Below are 26,006 nucleotides of genomic sequence, written 5' to 3'. Positions count from 1 at the left end.
AAAAAAAAAAAAAAAAAAAAAGAGGAGAGTGGGGAGGATTAGTAAAAGAAAACCACTTGTCAACAGAATAAATCCAAATTTTATTTTTGTGGCATTTATGGCATTTAAATCACCTTTTCAGACTCTGAAAAGCAAAAACTTGTAACTCCTCATTTTTGCAACACCCTCCTTAAAGGTGCTCTATTGAAAGAATATAGTAAAGTGACTGAGAGCACCAACTTTGGAGCAAAACAGCTTGGGTTCAAATTAAAGCAGTTGCTTAGACTAATCGTGTGACTCTGGGCAAATCACAGGATACCTCCGTTCTTCATTTCCTTCATCTGTTGTGGTTGGTACCACTCTCAGAAGTTTTTTGCAGGTATTAAATTAGGCTAGAAAGGGTCTAAAAAATGGAATGGAGAGCCAGGAAAATATATCTATAGATAAGTATCAATTTCATTGTGAACTCTGTCATCGTGACTAGCTTTAGTTGTTGCCTTTAGTTTATAACCTTCTTGGAGTTCTAGGGTCCTGCCTTGTTCATTTTTGTAAGAGAATACCCTACACAAAGTAGATTCTCAGTAGATGTTTGTGAAACAGAATGTAAATGGCAAAGGTGTGCCAAACAGCTTAAAGGTAAAATGACCTGTGTTAATGGCACATTTATTTTCTTTAAATCAAGTTTATTGAGGTATAATTAACATACAATAAATGCACCAATTTTAAGAGGAGAGTTCAATAACTTCTGATAAATGTATGCGTTCTTACAACCTCAGTTCCAGTCAAGATGTAGACTATTCCCATTTACCTAAAATTTTCCTTTGTGCCTCTCTGTATTCATTCTTCGCTTTCTACCCCAACTTGGGGCAAACGCTAATGTGCTTTTTGTCATTATAGATTAACATTACCTACCAGACATTTTTAATTTTCAGCTAGAATTGTTTCTGTTTCAACCAGAATGGTCAGTTTTTATATAATCACTTCATGTATATTAACATGCAAAAGATAAGCTATACATGATGAACTAGATGTTCTGAGGGTGGGTGTTGAGGGTATGGGTAAAGTTTAATTGAAAATGGAAAACAACATTTTGTACTTCCATAGCCATTTAATTCTTGAAACTTGGCTTTCCCTGCCCCCCTCAGTAGTTTTAGGCATAACCTAAATGAGATTGAAGAATATTCTTATTTTATACTGTGGAATCCTGAGCTCCAAGAAGGGGAGGACTGAATATTGTCAACGAACGCCCCATTGTTTGGAGCCAGGGCTCCTACCTACTTCTTGGCCTATAGTTCTTTATATGAATTTATTGGTGAATAAGAAAAAGCAATGTCCAGGAATTTAGGCCATAAGAAGGACCCCTAAGACTATGGATGCCCTCTCAGGAGGGACACTGCATGGGTTCCTGAAGCACTTTGGCTACTGAACACAGACCTTAAGGATGGCACTCTGGTCACTGCACCTGGAACCAAAACGATCCCTCAAAGGGTCTGCAAAGTGCTCGAAGTTGGTAGCCAAGAGGCGGCAGGGAATGAAGTCAGGGTGGTGTGGGGGTAGGGCCGGGGGGCCGGACATGGCCCGCTGACTCAGGGCTCGTCGCACACTATCACACAAAAGAGGCCGGAAAGTGTCCGGAGGAAGCCAGCGCGTCACCGGGGACGGAGCCGGGACCCTGCCGCGCCCGCTCAGCCGCGTCCCGGTTACTCGGCCACACACCCAGTCGCGCTCCCGCCACCGCTACCACCGCGGCCGCCGCCAATGAAACTCTTCCCGCTCCTAGGTGAGTGCCTAGCGCCCCTGGCCACCGAGGTTGCCTATCACTTGTAGAGAATAGGATTTTTCCAAGGTGGAACTCACGTGCCAAGTGCATATGGCCAAGTCTCCAAGGAGAATTGACGCAGAACTTCTCAGGATGTTTTTTCTTTTTGGCCTTTCAACTTTGGAGTTTCATATTCAGGGCCCAGGGACAAGGTCACCTTTTCTTTCCTGCTGACAAATTCCCCCAAATTACCAGTCCAGACTGTGGCCTTTCTTCTGAACCTCCCCTCACCTCTAAGAAATTTGGGAAATCCAAACCATTAACACTTGTGGGAGGTTTCCTGGCTTCTTAAGGAGACTGCCAGTAGAGACCTTGGGTTCATTTAAATACCATTTTGTTGATGCTGTAAAGAAAGATAATAAATCACATCTTTGAAGGCGAATTAATTATGGTTTATATAGTATATACTCCCCTATGTGAGGCTAGAATTTAGAATCACATGTTTAAGAATCTCTTGTTACCAGTAAGTACAATTTTCTCAGATGACTGAAAATATTTAGAAAATAACTTGCATGATCATAACTGTTCATCTCCAAGTGGGCTTGTGTTGAGAAGACCTTAGACAACAATAAAAAAGGAATATCCTATGCTTTTCTTTATTTTTTCTTAACACTCCACAAAATACCATTTTTCAACTTTGTTTTCAATAACTCTGAAATAAATCTTGTTTTCTCATATGTTGTATTTTGTTGACCATGTATGTGCAGTGTTTCTGGAAGATCAATCTTTAACCAGTATTTTGAGTTTTATTTTCATTTTCTCTAAGGGGAGATAACGTAAAAGAATTTTTTTAAAAAGATTTTTGAAAGATCATTAGAACACAGAAAAATAATAATTGGATTTATCCTCCTGAATGTTATGATATATTGCTCTTCATCTTGAAGTAACACAGATTTGAATTTAAAAAGATCCTAAGACTCAGTTTGCTGAGATTTCAACGCAGAACCATTCCCAGAGGAGAAAATTTTGAAAATTATCTCCCCTCAGGATAAAGAGTGATATTATGGTCCAACGATCTAGGAACACTGTTTTCTTTATGAAGCTTGTTTATTACATTCTAGCTTTGTTGAGATTTACTTTATAAACACTGAGGTCGAAGAAATGCCTAAATCTTTTTGTTTACTTGCTCTTCTGTTGTTATTTAGCTAAATGCTCCTTTGGGAAATTCTTATAATCTAAACTCAAATAAAGAAGACCTATTTGTATTTATTGTCTAACTCAATAAGGAGGAGACTTTTCTTTTTCTTTCTGAAAAGATATATTTATCTATTTTCTTTAGTGGGTTTTTCCACTTTACTAAATTGTTTCTACGCTCAAAATTGCACCAAGACACCTTGTCTTCCAAATGCAAAATGTGAAATACGGAATGGAGTTGAAGCCTGTTACTGCAACATGGGATTTTCGGGAAATGGTGTCACAATTTGTGAAGGTAAACAATATTTATTACTTCTTTTGAATTTTACTGAAGATTAAATTTTGATGTGATTGCTTTTATCTTGTCCAAAAATTCAGTTGTTTTCCATTAAATTGTTTGGTTTCATGCTGTGGGTAAAAATAAAAAGCGTAATTAACTAAACAACAAGTTTGAATTTCCAATGTCACATTTTTACTTGATTATATATTTTTGATGACTCCATGCATATCTTATTTTTGGTGTGAATATTAAAGATTGCCCTTGAACTTAACCTGGAAAACTAAGTTGCATAGAGCAGAGTTAATACCTTCAAGAACAAAAGAACAGAAAGTTCATAAAGTCCAGGCTATACTGGTATATGTTGTGGTCAGATACCTTCTTTAGTATATGATTACCTAAATTTGAGGTTAATGTTAAGAGATTTGAAGTTTTCTCCTGCATACCTTGGGTATAGGAAAGGGGGCGTTGGGGAGAGGAGAGGGAGAGAGGAAAGAGGAGGAGAAGGAGGGGGGATGAGAAGGAGGAGGAGGAGGGGAAGGAGAGAGGGAAGGAGAGAGAAGTGAATTTTGAAAATGCATTTTTTTTGTAAAAAAGTATATCCCATTTATAGAACTTTAGGCTAGAGCCCTGAGCAAGAATGCTGGAAAGGGTACTTCTAGAGAACAAGTTAGCTATTGACTTGATAAACATAACAATACCTGATAATCAAATAAAAGTGATTTTTTGTCCGTCATGTCATCTCTACCACCACCACCACCACTCCTATTTCCTCAAGCATTACTCAATTTTTCTTTATTCACTCTTTTATTTTTAGTAGAATCGAGTTTTAACTAGGTCAGTGTAATAACATTTTGTGCAGAAGAGAGAGAAAAATTTCAAATCATATAAATTAATTTGAAAATATAATTAAGTGGCAAGTTCAAATTAGAACTGCCATTTAAAATAAGATGGACTTTTTCTAATTGAGCCAGGATATTGTACATTGTTAATATTACATGTGTTTGCTTATAGCATGAACAAGTTGTATCTCATGATTCAATTTGAAAAGCTCTTTAAAAAATTAAATAGTAAGGCTAAACCTCATTATAATTAATGTTTTAAAAATGTAGAGTAAAGCTACAGTTGCTTAATGGTGCATTAGATTAGGCATTTCTGCTTGTACATACAGCTGGGATTTGTAATATACTGTTCTACAAGCATTATAAAATTCTTTCCATAAATAACCTTAGATTTTTATTGTGTATTTAATTGAGTGGCATTATGGCAAGTTGATAGTTGAGTGACCTTCAAAATAGTGCATCAAACATATTAGCGTGCTTATCCGCTAATCATTACAAATTGTGGCATAGTAATTCATAAGTAGCATTGTTTCTTTGTTATTTAGGAATATTCAGCCATCATGATTACCATCATTAACATCAAGAATTTTTCACAATTTGGACCTCTAGCAGCCAACCAGCTTATAATCATGCTTTTTAATGATTTATATTAAAAACACATCTTTTATTATCTAATACTGTTGTTGTTTTTTTCTCTGCTGCCTAAGTCGATAGCCAGCTGAAGGACTGAAAATATTTACCAGTGAAAAAATACTTCAAGACCTTTTAGTGTGCAATTTCTTTTCACATAGAACACAGTTTGTAAGAGGAATATTTTTTCTCTTCAAGTTCTTTTTAACTTAAATCCTCTTCTTGTTAAAGAAAGTTATATATTCACTTGTTAATATCCACTAATTAAGGTTTATGATGTTCTCCTAAAACTGTTCAAACAGTGGTTTTCATTTTTTATTAATTCACTGACAGATTTTTTACATTTTTTCAATAAGTATACTTAATGTGCTTTTTAAGAATTAAACCTAAAACGTTGTATTTCAACTGCCCAGTAGTCTAGGTTATATTTTGGGTTTCAATACTCTTGTTGGCTTTTTTCATCTATCGAGAAATTCCCTACATTTTCTATCTTTCTCTAAGATTGGTATTAGGCCAATGAGAAATGACTAGAAAGGAGTTTGTTAAAGTGGATGCCTTCTTATCGAAGAATGAAAGTTTTCTTTTTTGACATCATTACCATCATATTCATTGTCTTCATAAAATTTGGCTCCCTTAGATACCTGCCAAAGAAATGTAGTGGTAATAAGCTATCCTCAATAAATATATTCTGTTCCAAGAGCTGCTTTTGAGCAAGTCATTTAGAATTTAGATTGCAGGGTACCATAGAAATATTTTTTATTAGTAGTGAATTTATTTTATTTAATCATCTTTTTATTGAATAAATATTTATTGAACATTTTCATCATCATCATTATGATTATCCCCGTCATCATCAGGATAGCTAATATCTCTGTGAACTGAGTAGCAAGATATTGATTAGCACATCACCTTTATCTATTATTATTCCCACTTTATAGTTAAAAAAAAGTAGAATCTTAGAAAGATTAAGTAAACATCTCAAGTGATACAACAGATAAATGGTGGAGCCAAGATTTGAACACAAGATTGTCTGATTATAGAGCCTGCACTTTTACCCACTATGTTTGACCATAAGGCCTTTACAGATACTGCTATGCCCTTAGCTTAAACTAATAAATATGAAATTGACCTCAATTTTCAGTATATTTGAGGACAGTTAAAGAACTGTACCAATGGCAGTGCAATGTTAAAAAGATAGAAATAGGGATAAATTTGAAACATGGCAGCCAACTGCAAGAAAGCTTTGCAAGTGGTGATGATATTTAAGTTAAATTAAGAACTAAAGAATAAATAGGATTTATCAAGATTGACAAAGTGGCAAAGAAAAGTCAGCAAAAGGAACCAGACTTAATAAAGGCCTAAAAGTTGAACATACATGTATATTTTAAGGAGCTCCAAGTATTTCATGGTGAACATATATCACAGGTTAGTGGGAATTAAGTCAGGATGTCAAGGATATGAACTTTATTCTGTTAACAAAGAAGAATCATTGGCAAGTATTAAATTATCTGATAAATAGTGTGTATTAGAAAGATGACCATGTTAGATAGAATAAGAATGGATTAACAAGGGTCAATTCACAAAAGGCCATTTAACCCGATCTATAAAAATAATAGTACGTTTCTTTATACAGTTTATTGTATTTCATGTCACTTCTACCAAACATATCTTTAATTAAATCCAGCTTTTAAAATAAAATGTACAGATGCTGTCTTTTACTTACAAACACATCTATTACTGGTTACAACTAGTTGGGTTGAGCTCCATGCTAGAGTCTTTTGGTTACAAGAGAAGCAGGACTCTGAAAGCTTAAGAGAGTTTTCCAGTATCCCCGAGCTGAACTAATAGAGATAAGACTCAACTCTGGGATCTGAACCTTCTCTAGAGTATCAATAATGTTAAGCATATTACTATCTGCCTGATATAACTGTGTAGTACAGGTTTTTAAGCCAAATTGGTAGAACAATATTATTTCAACAGGAATTTATCAATTATTTTTAACAAATTTATGGTATTTTTGGAGATTTATTTGCACACTTAAGTTTAAGCTGATACATGTGAGGGTAAGACAGGAGATAGAAAAGTTTATGTAGAAATTATGGGATATATTTAAAAGCTTTTGAAATTGTTGATTTTTCACCCTCAAATGTTGTTTTTTAGTTTTTTTAAACATTTATTACTATTGTTATTCTATATGCTCCTCAGCACAGTTTTGGTTATCCTCTGGTACACAGTTACCATAAATAAAGGAAGTAAGAGATCCCTCCTCTCTCAAGTAATTAAGAAAGTGCTAAAAATGGAAGGGGAGGTTAGAAGAGTTTGAAAGAATGTTTGTGTACATATATCTAAAACACAAAATTTTTTAAGTTAGAATAGACTGAGCTGGGAGAGGTGAGAAATAGGAGCAATGGGAAGGATGCAGTAGAGTGCATGTTTGGGTGTGAGGATGGATGGATGGAAGAGATAACCTCCCTACTCTCATATAAACTCTTTAAGTGAGGCTACATTCTTGGAAATTTCATGGAATTAAAATGGGGAGGAGAAAAACAATTGTCCCAGGGAGGGTCAAGAAGGATTAATTGTCATTTTGTATGCATGTACAAAAATCTTTTTTTTAGCTTGGGACATGTCTGTTATGAACCACATCACAAGCACTTTACAGAAAATAATTAAATCTTGATGCCCACACTCAGAGAGATATACTCTACATTTAAAAAGCAGGTTTTTTTATTGTTATCTAATAACCATATATATGCTTGTAAAATTCAACTGGAAGAATATTATAATAAACTAGAGAATAGTATAACACTGATAAAAGTAGAGAAATTCATGTTACAATAGTTGTCTCAGAGTCAAGAAGAAAAAACATCCTATGGGTTCAGAATGTGGGAGAAATAGTAATTAAAGTAATTCGCCAGCATGATTCTGCCTGTGCAAAACAGAAGTGCTGAGGACATATGGCTGCTTTCATAACAGTTGGTTCTTTAATAATAAAGAGGCTCAAAATGGGCAAACCAGCAACCATCAGAACAGATTCGAGGCATGCAAAATGTATATGTCTGTGTGTTATGTTTATACACATGATTAACACAGTAGATATACTCTCTAAACTATGAATAATGCAGCTTCAAATACTTAACAGTCATAATTTGATAATTTCTATAACAGAAGTGTAAACAGAAAAGTAATCCTAACTGTTCTTTACATCACATTTCCATGATATTTCATATTTAACCATGTTATGTAGTTACACCTATAGAATAGTTATAATGATATATATATTCTTTTAATTTTTATGAGATATGTTCACCTTATATATTTGACTTTTAAAAACATGCCAGAATTACATGCATTAGAAAAATAGCTCTCAATTCTCACTCAAGTAAGTGCTATTGTAAGGTTGTTATTGTAAGGTTGTTTAATTATTACAATGAAGTTGCCAGTACTCCAACTTGATTGTTTTATATACATATAAATTTTTTAAATTTTCAATTATTAAAATGATGTTGTAATAATTTGATAATTTTTAATAATTTGATCCTCAATTATCATAAAGATATATAACAATAAAATTATTATTATTATTATTGTATATATAACAATAAAAGTTTGAGTACTGATGACATCATTATGATAATTGAGGATTTAAAAAAATTATATATAATCCTCAATTACAGTGAGATTGGATTTCCAGAAACAGCTAAGAACTTTTAATCAAATCTGATGGATAAAGTGGACAATTAATTTTCAAAGTAGTTTTAAGAAAATTATGTATAGTTATAAAGTAATACAAGTTGAAATACTTAGCATGAGTAGCATAGAATAAAGACACTTAAAAGTTTTGAGATATTTTGATATTACTTATAATATCTTGCTTTTAATAAAGATAACTGGAATAAATGTACTAACTTTCAATTATTCTCATTTGGATGCATATATTCTGTTACTTGTTTAAAGATAGGTGCATTATTTTTACATATTCACCTCATAAACATTATCTCTTCTTCATGAATCTACTTCCAAAGAACATTGTTGATATTTTTAGCTTGAAAACTAACAAAGATAAACCTTGTTCATTGCTGAACTAAATTCTAAGTGTATACTAGCTTATTCCAAAATATATTCATTATGCAGTTACTATTCAAATATTTTATAAAATAACCATTACTATATAGGAAAAATGTCATAAAAATATATCAATGCATTTTGGGTAACAGGTGAAACATTTTTTTAATATGAGAAAACATAATAACCTTTAAAAAATAACTGAGGAAATGGCAAAATCATTTATTTATTTTAACAGTTGGAATATTTATTCTGTCCCTTTAATCCCGGAAATCAATTATAGTCTTGAAAATTTAGAAAATGGTACCCCTAATTATTTAGCATAACAACAGTATATTTCTGCTACCAAAAAAAAAAAGTTTAGTTTTGCCGTGTCCTGGGAAATTAAAAACTATAGTTACCAAAGTTAGTATATTTATTAAGGGAAACAGTTTGGAACAAAAATAAGGAAATTTGAGATTCACAAATTACCTTTAAATTATATCTATATAGAACTTCTGTGAAATTACATACTCAGAATGTAGTTTGGATCAAAACATCCTCAATCAGGTCCCTCTAGAGAAGTTATTTTTCACAGCATCTTTTAAATCTTATCTTTTTTGTCATAAGGCTTCACATTGGTATATCTTTTGAATATTTGTTTTCATTTCACATTAGGCATTGTCAGCTGCCCTGGTAGTTCATCTGCAACTTTTCTTGTCCTTTTATGTTTATTACATTTTTAGGTATTAAACCTTGGAGGAGAGTGTTGAATAGCAGCCTGGGTTAGCATTTTCTTCTTCTCTTTCTCACTTCCTCCCTTCCTCCTGCCTTTTTTCTCTTTCTTTATTTTATTGTTATTCCAATCCTCAGGAGATAACGCCTGATTTTTAAGTAATATTTAATGAATATTTGAAGAATTTGAAATATATATCTGAAGAACATTACATTCTTCTAAATAACTTTATCTCAATAACATATATCTTCCTTCATATGTAATTCTTGAGGAAGCAAGTGTTTTTTGTAACACAGATGTATTTTTACATGCTCCAGAGGAACTTCTTAGGTAAATGAATAGCAATACAAACTTGAGAAAGTAGGATCTCTGATGTGCATCTAAATAGTCATGAGTCATATTTGTTTAAAGTGGGGTACATATTTCTTTGAGATTTCTTGTACTGAATGGAAAAGCTAAACTATTTAATAAATAAAAGCTAAATTAACCTAAGGCTTGTATTTTTCCAGGATGCTTGATTTCTATGAACTTTATCCAAATAAATAAAATACCTTTGCCAATTTCAGTAATCCTTTTCCTTGTACTAGAAATGTGACCTCTTTCATCTGTTGATAAGAAAGGTTACGCAATAGAAAAACAAAATCTACCACAGTAATTAGGTGGAACTTCCTCAAAAATATCCTCCACAAAATTATAAATTCCTTCAACATATAGAAAGAGAAAAATAAAACAATAAATGATAATAAAAACTTCCTTCAAGCTAATATTTTATTTTTTAAAAAAGAAAAGGAAAAGAAGACTTGTGTCATTTGAGTTTTGCTGATCAGCTCCACAGTTTTAAAACAAAAATTTCTCTATTCTAACTTGACAATGTTAGTTTTTCAGAAATCACTTTTCTATGTCACTCCACTTAATATTTATCTCATAGGACAATTGTAAGAACTAATGAGATACAAACTAAGAAATCTCTTGAGTTCTTAAACAAAGTTTTATTATGAACATGATTTTGGATTTTGCCAAATAATCTATAGTGAAACATCAAGAAACTTTTTCTTCTTGTAAAAGTTCCATTAATATTTAATTACTTTTAAATTAGTATTATCTAGATGGAGTTATTGCATATTCAGACTGAGAAAAGTACCATCAGATAACTAATAGCATTGAGAATTAAACTGACATAACAAAAATAAACACAGCTTCTGAGTTCTGATTTCAACAACCAAAAAGAGATATTCAAACTTCTGTATGAAATCAATCCTAAATAAAACTGACCATCTGATTTGATATTTTTAGAATACTGAATTTATTCCAAGTGAAGTACACCAATTTTTTGTTGCTGTTGTTGTTTTCACTTCAGGCTAAAACTTTAACTCATTATAACATGTGCTGCTGATGATAAAGTATCAATAACAATAAAAATTGGAGATTATTTTTCTATCATTAGTTTTCATTTTGCATGTGAAATGAACATGGAATTGGACCATGCTGTATTTTTTGTTGAGCGGCACCTTTAGGAGCTGCTAGGAAATTAAAATTAATTAAATGAAAATTGTGCTTTAAATGTGGAATTTCCATATGTTTTAATCCTCGAGAAAAATACTAGTAGAAAGAAGAGCAAAGTGATAATGGAGATAGCACTTTCAATCCCACTAAGCAACTCACTGAGTCTCAGTTTTTCTGCTTTGTTTATTATAGTTCTACTCTTTTGGCAATATTTTAAGATTGCTAAATTTATTTTGCAAAATTTATATTTTCTTTGTTCTGGAATATCAGTTATCTATAGTCCAAGTTTTGTAGGACATCAGAATACTTCATAGCCAATTCCTGGTTGTTTCAGAAGCAAATAAACCAGTCTTTTGATTATCTATTTTCCCATTATTTCTATTCCTCTTTATTTAGTCTCTTTAATGCTTAAGTAACTTTCAGCTTATTCTCAAAAGAGTAATAATATTGAAGTTAATTTTAGTGCTTTCTGTGAGCTAGACTCTATTCTAAGCATTTCACATGAATTTACAAATTTCATCCTCATAACACATTACTAAAATCAGAGCTAGTATTATCCTCAATTTATAGATTAAATAATTTCCCCAGGGAAATCACATTCAAACAATTGCCTGATATGGTCCTCAAAGCGCTATGTGAAGTAAGTTTGTAAATAAGAAAATTGAATCTCATTGAGATAAAAATGAATTATTTTGCTTTTCCCCACTACATTATCGAAACAATTGATAAAAAGAAAAAAACATGTGGCATGCATGTTTATGATATCTTAAGAATAGTGTAGGGAAGTTACAACTATTTACAAGTTTCAGTATCTTGGTCAGGTAAAATGTTTTTAATTCCTGTTTATTCACCTCCTTTAGGCCTAGTGTACTGATAATAAAATCAATGAAATCGCAGTGGGGCCATGAGAAGTCTGTAAATTTAATGAATTCCTCAAGACAGAATCCAGTGCCACAAAAGGGGAGCAATTCAGAGTACACAAAGGCTATCATGAAAATTTTGGCTTTTCTTTGTGGTGATGGTATCCTTTCTGCTTCCCAGAAAGAGAGTGAAAATGTAGGTGATTGGTTAAGACATTATTCTCCAAAGGCCACACAGATCAGGTTCTCTATTCCCCATTGATGTTTGTTTCCAGATAAAGCCAAGAAAATGCTCTCAAAGAAAATGTTGTCATCTGCTTGGATGGAACTCTTCAGTGAGAAAATTAATGCCACCTTTTTGCATACTCCCCACCTATGCTACCTGGAATAATGTCTAAAATTTGCTGTATATGTATACAGATAACTGAATTCTCTTGCACTACAGAGGTTGTAAAGGCTGGCAGGCAAATACCTGTAATAATCAACATTGTTTTAATTATAAACATGAAGGTCATTTAAGGATAACTAGTCATTGGAGAAAAGCCAATAATGCAAACATGAAGATGAATAAATAAAACAATGGCCTGGAAAATAATACTTTAAGAAGAGAAAAGGGGTTAAGGGAAAATTTATAACATCCAAACAAAAAATAGAATTGGCTTTTATACACAAAAAAGCCATCATACCACAAAAATATTTTCTTCTTTGATAAATTCTAAAACTCTCATGTTGTTTAATTTCTGTTACCTCCTGTCTCCTCTTGTTCCTCTCCTTTTGTAGCAAGAGACATCAAGACAATAAGCTGATAAAATTGTCAGTAACACAAACCAATGCTTAAAAACCACCATAAGATTGAGGTTAAATCTCTATTCCTGTGTTTCTTCTCCTATAAGATGATAATACATAGAACAAGGAAGCTACAAATCGCAATAATTTTTTACATATCAGTGGAAGATACACCAGGACCACATTAGTCAAGATATTCTTGAGCTTGTCAGGGGATAATAATCTAATTTTACCTGCTTCTAATCTTTTCCTTTACCTGTGCCCAGACATCTCCCAAATTCCTCCTCTGCTTTATTTACCTCAAAGGTGAAACAAGGTAGCCAACATATTTTTAAACTTTTAATTGCATGATTTGCCTATGGTTTTTCACATTGTAATGTCATTAAAATGAGGATGGAGCCCATATGTGGTAACCAAGAATAGCAAGTTATTGTTGAAAAAATTATGCCCCAGTTGACTGAACCTGAACTTTGTTTTTGACTCACTTATAACTTTGTGGTTATAGTATTGTAATTATCTACAGTCTCATCTCTATGCTGTCTGTTTTCTCCAGCTGGTTTTATGAATCCGCTGGCTAACACTTTTGATTGTTCCTGCTAAACAAACCAATTATATTTTTCTCCAATAAAATATATTCACTGTCTGATAAATATGAGTCTTGAATGAGGTGATAATGTACAATAGAAGAGCTGAAAAACAATATCCACAGAATAGTAGATCTAAAAAGAAAAGATGAAAAACATAAGAACAAAACTGAGAAACAGAGGACCAAACATGGAGAACCTAATATTCAACAAATAGCAGCAGTCTTTTTGCAAAAGGAATCACACAAGGTTTAGCAGAAGAAATAATAATAGACAGAAGACAATTTCCCAGAGCTTTAGAAAGACATGAGTCTTCAGTTAAGAGAGACTCTAATGCCCATCTATCTTCTACAAAATATGTGTGTGCCTTACTTTTCAGCTAAAGTTTAAGGAATATCTTGTGATAACTTGATATAAAAGAAGAGTATAGTTTTTTCATCACCTGTCACTTTTGTTACATTTAAGTTTTTATTATTGTTATGTCCTTAAATAATAATGGAATATACAACTGCTGTATTCCTGGAGCCTAGGTGAAAACCCACTCAAATCACAAGGACAAAATGAGAGAAAAAAATTCTTTCAAAAGGACATTTGGGTGACTGTTATCATCAAGATAGTGATGATTTGGTTGTCAAGCAACCAAAAAAATATAGATGACCACTACAAGAAGAGTGTCTATCAGTCCTTTAGGTCTCCATTTCTACATTCAACTACTTTCTTTTAACCCCTACTTTATTTAATCCCTTTTCTGAGACTAGGTCTAACTTAAGGAAAGGGGACGTATTTTAGAAATCCTGTGCTATGAACTCATCATCTTAAAAATACAATAATTTCTAGACTAGTGTTATCTACCAGTTCCCATTTATTGAATCCTTCTCATATCCTTATATCCCAATGACTAAGACTAAGCCTTCTAACTTGGAACCCTCCTAGTATGCCATGCCCTAGGAACTAAATTCTCTGATAATAAATACTAATTTTACTATGCCAAGACTTCCAAGCTTGTTATCTATATTCTAGCCCCACTCAACTGGGATTTTCACGCTAAGTCACAGAGAACATTTGAGCCTCAGTTTCTCTGTGAGATGAACAGATTGGACTAGGATTGTTATTATGTCTCTTTTAGCTTTAAAACATCTGATTCTCTCATTGTGGGACATGTATTTAAACTGTAGTCAATTTCCAGTTCATCTATTTCTGGCTAACTAGCCTGAGTTAGGGGCTCAGTGTGAAACAGAAAGTGAAACAGATATGGATATTGATCTCTTGCCTCTAAACTCAATGCACTGTCTATTACACTACGCTATTCTTTTTCAAATCTGATCTCTGTTGCTACTGTGACAAATGCAGGTCATGCTTTCATCTAGTCCTTCTGCATCTCTCCTCCCTACTCATGACCACGACACATAATGATATTCTTTCTTGCTGAGCCAGAATATGACATCAAAGTTCTTCTCCAGGCAGGTGTTACAAATCAGTACAGGTTGGCACATAAACGAAACCTAATTTCCATGTTTTCTCTGGTGGCTTCCTCCTTTGCAAGGAATTTCTAGACCGATCTTCAGGGAACCCTCCTCAATTACAATGCTGAAAAGTAGTGTATTAAATATAATATGATCAGCAAGAAAAGTACCCTATCAGAGTCACTTGAACCATTAAAAACAAATCAGAAGGCTACCAAACCTTGATTTTTATATTTTTCTCCTATCAGAACGGCTTAGTCACTGTTATATGTGATTGAGAGAACCTCCTTTGAATTAGATGGTATGTATATTCATTTTGAGCAAAAGAAGGTTGTGATTCATGTGATTTTATAATTATCATTTAACTAACATCTGAAACAAAATACTACAAAATGGAACTATACCTTTTGTTGCAATCCAAACAAACTTCGATGATTATTTGTTTGTGAGTATATGATGATCCAGGGATGGTGAGGATGGAATGGATCATAGAGGAGGTCCTCTCAGTTGAAAACCTATAGCCAGATTTCTCTATTTTGAGGATTACATGGATTTCCAGACATCAAAATACTTCATGTCAGGCTCAATGAATGAGACAATATAATCAACTGTGTTTGTGTTCAGGGGAGAAAGTGGGCACTCTCAGTGTTGGAAATATTATAATCCGAGCATCATTATATAAGACCTAATACATGTGTCACTTTCTTACAAGGCCTTTCTTATTTTTATCTGTTAAGAACGCTTGTTTTTTTTTTATTTTCTAATAATTCCCTTTTATTTTTGCATTAATACATAATATTGGAGTAAGTTTTGATGGGGTCTGCCTGCTTTTTCAGTAGTGCGTGGGGAATCCCATCAATGATTGCTGTTTGAGGACGGTGACAAATTCTTATTCTTTATTGTATCCTTGAATACAAAAATTCCTTGGATCCAATCTGTAAAAATATTTTGGATAGTTTTTGAGGGGTTATTCTGATTGGTTGGTGCCCAATTCTTGCTATTCATTACCTACGCAGAATTTATTAAGACACCGTGGATGATATTCCTGCTTGTGTGAATCAGCACTCAGATCTGGTTGAATTTCACACATTGTTAAACAAGTATAACAAGATTATCTTAGATATGATCCCATCCTAAATAGTTTGCTATAAATAAAGCATAAAAGTTAGTGTCATAAATTTCATGTTGGTTTTCTTCAAAGTATCCATTTTTCTACTTTATTTTGAGTGATCAGTTATTTAAGATTGAATTTTCATTAAATTATCTATATATTTTGAACATTTTCATAAATTAGGAAGCAATCTGATAGCCTCCTAATTTTGAGGCACCCTGTCCCTAATCTTCAGAGAGCCAAGAATTATGTTGACTGTGGTATATCCTTCTGTATCTTATATATCAAATATGACTTTTTCACGAAAATCATAGAAAGTATGAAATTATTGGCATTTAGGAAAATATTTTTCTAATTATATTAATATTTTGACAGTTTTTTTAATCCCAAAATAGTGTATGCATTATTGAAAATACCTGTTTCAGATTTATTACTCTTTCCAATGAACTGGCCTTTTTAAATGCCATTTACATGAAGCTGTATTTAATGTTCAATTACCTATTTAAGATGTTTTATCTTTTTTTGCATTAATATGCACAAAGTAAAGGACTGTTACTAAAACAAACTTTATTTTGTTTTTTATAAATCTCTAAACTTGACTAAAATGAAAGAAATGGTCACATGAATAAATTAGGAAGAAATAAAATGTTCTCTATAACTTTAAATTATTTCATTAGAGTTTTGATACTTCCAAATGTAAAGGTTATGGAGAAAATATTGTTTCCATCTACAAAAATGTTTAATTTATAAAAAAATATGTTTTAACTCTTCCTAAAAGTTATTCGCTTCTTTGCTCTAGAAAAGATTCTATTTATGCCATTTAGCAGTGCTGAAATCAATGAAAGGATTACATGTTTAGGAGGATGTGGGGAAAATGGTTTGAAAAACTATAATATATATTATCTCAGATAATTTCTTCTTCATGTCTTCTTGAGATATGATTTCATATCTTGTATTTATCAACCATCAAATATCAAATTGTCTCAAAGATCTGAATTTACAATAGATTAGTATAATTTGTTAGTTGTGTGAGAAAACACCGCTGTAGAGTGTATATTATACAGCATTTGTATAAATGTATCAAACACCCGGAATGTTAAAAAACGTGAAACAAAGCATATTTCTCTGGCATGAAAATTGTGATTTCTCTGAATATTAAAACATCTAGGCAAGATTATTGAAATATTTCAGCTCCTTTAACTATTTTGGTTCATTGCCATTAAAAGAGAAGGTACTAGATTTTAAGTTACTGTAGTTTCATGTGTAATTGTGAGTAGGGTAAGAATAAGGATATTAGCAGAAAAAAAAGATTCTGTTTAAAGAAATTAAAATACAAAGTACTTCAATACAAGAATGTAATAGATGATGGTATTTAATATTCAAGTCAAAGAGTTTTTATTAAAAATGTGATTATCTTGAGTGTCATTGGTCAGGCAAGCTCATTTCCCACAAAGTCCCTTTACATGAGATTTGCTTCAAAGTAGTGCTGTTTTCCTGTTAAAATGATTTTTCCCACAATTTTATGTTCAGATACTTGTATTACCAAGCAATTGGATTAGTATAAAGTTTTGCGGATTTTCTTTATAATTGTTTAAAAGTTCCCAAATAAATTGCTGGAAGATAGAATGTCAGAACTGTTTAAACCTTGTACTTATTTTAAGGAGGAAATTAACACTTTCGTCTTTTATTTGCTATGGAAAGAGATAATGAGGTTCTCTAGGAAGATTAGAAGCTAACCAAACATTGTAGGCTATATATAGCATACAAAGCCTTGTGCCATTTGTGAAAATGCTATCAGGAAGAAAACCCAATGACCGAGTTTCTGTACTATATATTTTATTAGATACACAGATTTAATTTAGAGATTATGGTTTGAAAATAAAATTTACTGTATGAGTGTTTTTGGCTGATAAGAAATTGATTTTGTGACCTTGCTACACATTAATTGAAATATCTGGCAATGTGTCTTGGCTAAGTTTAAGGAATCAAACATATTGGAACCATATCATTTCTTCATGTTAAACTGGCAGGTTAATCACTTTGTTACCATTATAAGGAAGAAAAATACTATTTGCTACTGCAGGGTCTGAATAATCTCCCTCTATTGCATAACAAGTAGGTTTTATGTAATTGACATTATATTTACTTGGTGCACTATATTGAAGATGGAGCCTTTTCATTTAAGAGTGGTATTACTTATAGATTAATATAGTACTTTATATTTTCTAATATTTTAAAAGTTATATTTATAAAGTAAAAATAAGAAAATGTGTGTACATAAGCTCATTTAGATGTAAACTTATTTGCTATTTAAATTATTTAGTACACATTAAAATGTAGTTTTTAAGAAATTACAATAGAAAGAAGTAGATGTCAGTGTTATGTCAGTGTCATATGTCTTAAATGTTAGCTTATTTAACAGGTATTGACTCAAGTTGTGTTTACACAGGAAAAAAATAGATTGCAGAGGAGAGTTAAAACAATTTGTGAAATTTGTAAAATCTTCCAAAAGAATGCCAAAATATATAATTTGCATGAAATTCTTTGGGCTCAACTAACCAGATCCATTATCTAGACAATAATTATCTTCATTTTATTTCTCTTTTGTGGATATAACATCAGAACCAAAATTTGGGTCATGCTTAATTAGTGACTTCATGCGATTGGCCTTCTGCTGAATAAAAGCATTCTGAGTCTTAAATAATATAATATGAAAAATAAAATTGAAGTTGTGTTTAACATTTATAGCTGAAATGGGGAAGGAATGTGTTGGTTTTCATGCATATTTTTACAATTAAAGTCAACATGTATAGACAACTCAATTTTGATAAGATAGAACAGAATTTGGGGTGATTCTAACACTTGCTTGATATTTTTATATTTGTGGCAATTTTTAACATTTTGAAGTAAAAGAATTGTGTATCCTTTGTGTCAGAAAGGTTGTTATGCCAGGTTTCCTGGTGCCATATGGAGGATAAGTTCTGAAGATAATTTCTGGACCTTTATAAACACAAAAATCTATTGAGAATACTAAAAAAAGTACAACAAATCTCTGTTGATATGCAAAGCAGGAAGGCAAGCAGATGCTTGATTATAGTGTTATGTTTGTTCAACTAATGTTATGTCCGTTGCAGCAGTTTCATAATGGAATACCATGTGGAGAAGAATGCTTTTATAAATGTGTTTTGGACTTTGAATTTTAGTCTATTAGTAGACAAATATGTCAGAAATTTTTCAGTAGAGGCATTAATTGTCGTTTTATAGTCAATCTTTTTATACTTATCCTTTAAAAAAATCAGATAGTTGTGTTAAGAATAAATAAGTATAGAGTTAATATAAAATTAAGCAAGACTTTAGATTATAACCCATAATACAATTTTATTATTATGTTTAAAAGAGAAAAACTACATCTTATCAATTATTGGTAATAAAGTTTCAACAAAAGATTCCAGTGAATCATAAATTGTGATTCAAAGGCTTACTGCTACTAATGTCTTAATATTTGTGAAGCAATTACTTTATTAATGTAAAGCTAATTGTCCTTATAGCAATATTTTAAATTGAATAGAAATATGATATACCTAGCTGAATTTAAAATATAACTTTGAGGTATAATAAGTGTTCAAAACTGGCATATCAAGTATAGATAATAAACATAAGAGAGAAAAAATGGCTGTTGTTTATTTCAAAGTTGTTTTCAAAAGATGAAGCATGATGGAGACCCACTATGAAAATCTGAGCTTCAAATTTTTAAATTCAGACACTATTGACAACATCAACCAAGATTGATCAAAAGTAGAATTATAGCTTGTTGTGGTTGTTAGGCCTAATGGAAGAAGCAGAGCCTCTGTGGGATCAAACCCTGGTTCTGTCATTTACTCACTGTCAGATTTGGACCATTTTCTTTTTATATGGAATATAAATAGTTTATTAACATCAAAATATTTTTAAGGATTAAGGAAGATAATACAAATATAGCACTTAGTTATGACACTGGCAATATGGAAAGGCCTCAATGGGCGATAACTGCTATTGGTATAAATTTGCCAATCACTTTCTACCAAATTGTTATTGGTATGTTATTGGTATGTTCTTTCGCTTTCTACATTCCCAGACCATCCAGGAAACCAGATTAAGGTCATCTAGGCCACTAGGTTCTGTGACTAATGTTACACATATAATAAAGTGCTCTTCTGCTTTTCCCAAACTCTATGAACAGCAGTTCATATGTGAATTTTATCATGTACCTGGAATAAAGGCATATTATGCCTTACTCATTAGCAATTTATTAATTTTTAACTTATTTTTTAGGCTCACTGTGTCTGAAGGGAAAAAATTTTAAATAACTTATTAGTTATTTAATAAGTTAAATAAGCTTTCTTTAAAAAGCGAGTTCCATTAAATTTCCTTTGTACCAATCACCTGCTCAGCCTGATGAAAGACTAAATTTAAAGTAGAAGTATGTTTAAAAAGAATATCTGGGTATTACTTCCAAATTATATACATATAACAGTAAATAAAACTATTTTTAAATGTTTAGTATTGAAGGCTAAATGGTACCTAATGGAGGATATAAAGTATAGTAAGAAACGGATTTTTAAAAGTGTAACTTATTAGAAAACAGTTTCTTTTATTTACTATGAATATTTAACATAATTGATTAAAATATATTAATAACCATCACATTTTTATTGCTTGAAAACAATAGAGTTTACATGAAAATGTAAATAAATCCTGTAATATAAAATTCTAAATATTTTTTGTTTGGCTTAACAAATCACCCACTGAAATTAGCTATTTAAAAGTGTATGAAGATAGACACAGAAAAACAGATGATAAATATTTCTAGATATAAATTTTCTTTTAATTATGATTATGCAATTTCAAGAAAAGATGCAAGATACTTTGGCATAAAACTTATTAAAATAGAGAAATACATATATTTGTGCATATATGTAATAATATTATACATAATAAGATCACTCCATATATAAGATCATTTTACATATATATTTATATATAATAAGATTAATTTCTCATTGTATAAGATGATTCTAAGAAAAATATAAGAAAAAATAATTTTGCAGAGTAGAAAGATTGAATATTTGGCATAATTTTGCTTCAGAGATGGGATTTGGTGTCTTACCTCCCAATATTATCTCCAGGTAGATTCTTAAACTCTGAAAGAAAACCTGGATCCATAGGTAACTTCACAAACAGCACTTACCAGTATTTTAGTGCTTGGGAGAAATTGTGTATATTCATTGACAGAAGCTGATGATTAATTTTACTTTTTTAGAAAGTCCTGAAATAAAATGTTTATACCATCAATATAAAAACATTTGTTTTTCATTACTTTTATTTTCTAATTTGGCAAGAAAGTACTAGGTTATGATTTAAACCCCTTCACTTTTAATTTGTTATTTTGAATTCTAATACATTGTGCAACTTATATTCTAATTCATCAATATTTCTAAATTACGGACACAAAATTCAGTTGCCATTTAAAAATATATTTTAAGTAATATGATAAATAGCATCTTATCATACATATAAAAGTCTATGCTGTAATTAGTGCGAGTTACTTTTTTTTTAACAATAGACCAGTAAAGTTGAATCATTTGGAAGCTCTTTTGTCTAATTTACTATTCATTAATTTATGCATTGCTCGCTCAAATAATACTTATTGAGTACCTATGATAAATTAGGCACTGTGTAGAGACAGGAATAAAGCAATGAACAGGTATGTGTGGATTTCATGGATTCTAGAATATATGAAAACATTAAAAACACAATTATACAAATGATTAATTGATTATTTGAGTAATCTGGATGGTCATGGACATTTCATAAGGATACATGGGTTAAGCTGGGAATTAGCTAGATGGAACATGTACTTGAGGATAGAAATGGGAGTTAGGAATGATTATTACATTCACTTGTGACAGCTTAATGCATGTAAAGAAATGCAAACTACAAAAACAAAAATAAGTTGTTCAAGTATAGTTAGTGATGTGCTGCTGTTGTAGAAGATATATCTAAAAAGTTTGTCAATAGTCATACTATGTAGGGCCCTGATGTTACCCATAGAAAAACTGGATTCTATTTTTAGTTATTTGCATTTTTGAAAATCACAGTTTATTCTATAAAGGAAATGAATTGGAGGCTAGTAAAGGTAGATGTAGGTTCATCAGGTGGAGGCTGTTGCATTGGTTAGGAAGAGAGAATATTGGCTTAGTCAAAATTATTAGTGACCAAAAGGATGAAAGAAAAAAAAATAGGACTGATAAATAAATGCAAAGATCTATAGGTCTTGATGATAAATTGGATATTCCAAGGGAGAGGCAAGGAAATGTGGAAGCTATTTGCTGGGTTTGTAGTATGAACAATTGGGAGGATGTTTATATAAGTATTTGCTGAGAGAAGGAAATATATATGAAAAAATGGTTAATTTTTTTTAGCATGGTGTGATTGACATGCTAATTATACATGTAAGAGGATACAATAGCACATATTGGCCTGAAACTTAGAAAAATCTTGAGTAGACATAAAATTTTTGGAGTTATTAGCAGAATATTGTTGTTAATGGAAACAATGAAAACAAATACAATTACTTACAGAGATCACAAAAGAGACATCATAGAATGAAAATAAAGGGGAATTAAGCCCAAGTACTAAGGTACTGAAATCTTTAGTCAGTAGAGAAAAGAAAATTGACATAGAGGATTTAGAAATGTGGTCTTAAAGATAGGAAGAGTTTGTGCGTTATCACAAAAGCTAAGGGAATAGATATATCAAGAGAAAGGGGAAGTTTACCGTTTCAAATGCTATGGAAAGATCCAATAAAAATTTAAAAACACCCAATAACTCTTTAAACATAGATTACAATGGTGATGGTAGCAAGAATCACTTTGGTGAAGTTTTGATGAGTGAATCTAACCTAAAATAGACTAAGCTGTGCCTGAGAAGTAAAGAAATTCTTTTAAGTAGTTTGGCTGTGAAGGTAAACAGGAAAGCCAATATGGAAATAGACCAAATAAAAAGGCTGTCAGAACAAATTAAGTTGAGAAAGAATAGAAGATAAAAGATTAGAAGAAAGTGTAGATTTGCTGAAGACAAAAAAGATGGGATCTTGATCACAGGAAAAGGACCCCGTGCTAAATAAGGGTAGAGATTCTGGCTTACTTGTAAGCACAGGCACAGCTTTGGCATCTAGAGTACCCTCACATCCTATTCCAAATCCTTGAGTGGTACGAGACAAAAGAGGGAATAAAAGTGACCTGCTTACGAAAATAACAGGAGTCTTGCATTAATAAATAACTAACTAGCTAACTAAATAAATAAATAACCAACCAACCAATCAACCAACCAAGCAGTATTTGCCAGTGCCTAAAACAAGATGCCCAGTGGTTGTACCAATAATGCCACACTTTTTATCTTCTCTCATAGATAACCATCATGTCTTCTTTCTTTATCATATTGAGCTGCTATCAACAAAAACCAAACTGGGTAGTTTAAACAATGTACATTTAGGTCACAGAGTTCTGGAGGCTGAGAAGTCCAAGATCAAGGTGACTAGGTAGGTGTCTAGTAAGAACACTCTTACTGGTTTGTAGATGGCCATATTCTCTCTGCACCCTCAAATGGCAGAGAGTAAACACTCTACTTCCTTGAGCCCCTTAAAAGGGCACTGATCCCATTCATAAGGGCCTACTCTCATGGCCTAATTACCTCTCAAAGTCCCCGCTTTTAAATACCATTATCACATTGGGGATTAGGGCTTAAATATATAAATTTTGGGGAGTACACAAATATTCAATTTATAGCAGTATTCCTAACTCACATTAATTGAACATTGCCTTAGAATTTTCTCAGAACAAGGTACTGAGCAATACCTATCAAATAATTAGGATTCTCATGGAATCAATCTTATTTTAATTAATAAAGTGAATTTTTTTCTAATCCTCCAGTTGTTATAGATTAGAATTTTTCAGACTGCACATCACATTAAATTATGTACACTAATTTGTTAATTATAAATTATAATATATGCTTATTTGTGTACATTATAAAACACCCCAAAATGGAAATGTAAAAAGGAAAAGCTATAAATAAATGAATATTAACATTTTTCCTGCATATCAGTGGATTGTTTTGCATGCACTTTGGGATGCATTTTCTCCACTGTACTTTGGAAACAACTGGTACTTGATGAGGTCCTCTTTGACAAGCATACCATGGTGGCCTGTTATATATAGATATTGTGTGGTTGTCTTAAATTATGCATGGAAAGGGTAATTATTGTATTTTCTGTTAGTTATTGAGTTAGGTATTGAGATTGGCAGCTACTTTTAACTAATGTTCTTGGTGGTGGAAAAAAATTTATCTAAGATTGAAAACTTACTATTAAAAATAGCACTGACAGTTCTTTCCAAAATATCCTTTTTAAATGATACCATTATGTCCTGATTTATCTATTTTTGTTTTGTGACATATGTATTGAGATTAAAGAGCCTTCAAAGCATCATACTGCTATAGAACACCTCCCTTATGGTCAAATTCATTTTTAGTCTTTTTATCCAATCTCTTTTCCAGAATGCATTTTTTTTCTCTTTTTGATAATCATTCGAGACATTAACTTAGATTGTTTACAGTCATTTTCAATAGGAAACTGGCTGATTTTATTTATGCTAACAATTTTGAATTCTTTTTCTTTTTTAATATATATTTTTTCTGTTCAATACTTTTAAAATTTTTTAATTATAGTTGACATACAATATTATATTAGTTTCAGGTGTACAACAAAGTGATTGGACACTTATATAACTACAGTACAGGTTTGTATTTGTTTTGTTTATTCATTTATTTTGGTTTTTGCAGATTCCACATATAAGTGAAATCTTATGGTATTTGTCTTTTCTGTCTGACTTATTTCACTTAGCATAATGCCCTTTAAGTCTGTCCATGTTGCAGATGGCAAGATTTCATTCTTTTTTATGGCTTAGTAATATTCCATTGTGTGTGTGTGTGTGTGTGTGTGTGTGTGTGTGTGTGTGTATGTGTGTGTGTACCCCTTCTTCTTTATCCATTCATGTATTTATGGACACCGGTTGCTTCCATATCTTGGCTATTGTAAATAACACTGCAGTGAACATATGAATGCATATGTCTTTTCTAATTAGTATTTTGGGTTTCTTTGGATAATACCCAGAAGTGGAATTGCTGAGTTTTCCTTTGTCCCTTATTAAAGTCTATTTTAACATCTATTTTGTCTGGTATAAGTGTTGTTAATCTAATTTTCTTTTTTTTTTTTTTTTTTTTTGCTTTTTAAAAAAATTTCCTTGTTTATGAAATACCTTTTCCATTCCTTTACTTTCAGTCTGTGTGTATCTTTCCATCAGAAATGAATCTCTTGTAGACAGCATATGTTGGGGCCTTGTTTTCTTATCCATTCAGCTATGCTATGTCTTTTGAGAAGATCGTTTAATCCATTTTCGTTTAAAGTAATTGTTGATAGATATGTAGTTATGGCCATTTTATTTTTTATGTATATTTTTTTCTTCTTAAAAAGGTCCAAAGACATCTTTTTAACATTTCTTATAATGTTTATTATATAATGCTGGTTTAGTGGTAATGAACTCCTTTAGCTTTTTCTTGTCTGGGAAGCTCTTTATCGTGTTTTGATTCTAAATGACAGTCTTGCTAGGTAGAGTAATCTTGTTTGTAGGTCCTTGATTTTCATCACTTAAAATATTTCATGCTAATCTCTTCTGGACTGCAAAGTTTCAGTTGAGAAATCAGCTGACAGTCTTATGGGAGTTCCTTTTAGGTAATTAACTGTTTTGCTCTTACTGCTTTTAAGATTCTCTTTTTGCCTTTTAACCTTTAGCATTTTAATTATGATGTGTCTTCGTGGGCCTCTTTGGGTTCATCTTGTTTGGGACTCTCTATACATCCTGGGTTTGTATGTCTATTTCCTTCACCAGGTTAGGGAAGTTTTCTGTTATTATTCTTTCTTTTTTAACAGTCAATAAACAAATGTGTTTCAAGAAAAATGAAGCAGAGTGAAAATGTAGGGAAGACTGTTGTAGTGGAGGTGTTGGGGGCCTTATTACAAAGCAGGATAGGTCAGGAAAGACCTCAGTGATGTGCCATTTGAGCTATAAGCAAGATATTATTTCTCCAAATAGGTTTTCAATTCCTTGCTCTTTCTCTATTCCTTCTGATACCCTTATGAT

General features: G+C 31.8%; 1 protein-coding gene across 4 annotated transcripts in view; it reads left to right on the top strand.

Annotated features, from left to right (window-relative positions):
• Nucleotides 1-1,582: 1,582 nt before the first annotated feature.
• Nucleotides 1,583-26,006, top strand: part of ADGRL4 (adhesion G protein-coupled receptor L4) — a 103,226-nt gene continuing 78,802 nt past the window's right edge. The window contains exons 1-2 of one of the 4 annotated variants that reach the window (XM_016151007.2): nucleotides 1,583-1,759; nucleotides 3,078-3,227. In XM_016151007.2, the coding sequence (XP_016006493.2) occupies nucleotides 1,738-1,759; nucleotides 3,078-3,227 (172 nt within the window). In that variant the 5' untranslated portion in view covers nucleotides 1,583-1,737. The remainder of the gene's footprint in view (nucleotides 1,760-3,077; nucleotides 3,228-26,006) is intronic. The other 3 variants (XM_016151006.2, XM_036235517.1, XM_016151008.2) reach the window with 3 other exon arrangements.

Source organism: Rousettus aegyptiacus, unplaced genomic scaffold (genome assembly GCF_014176215.1).
Source record: "Rousettus aegyptiacus isolate mRouAeg1 unplaced genomic scaffold, mRouAeg1.p scaffold_m13_p_1, whole genome shotgun sequence".
Classification (NCBI taxonomy): Eukaryota; Metazoa; Chordata; class Mammalia; order Chiroptera; family Pteropodidae; genus Rousettus; species Rousettus aegyptiacus.
The sequence above is the reverse complement of the archived record's forward strand: the minus strand, read 5'-3'. Positions and strand labels throughout refer to the sequence as shown.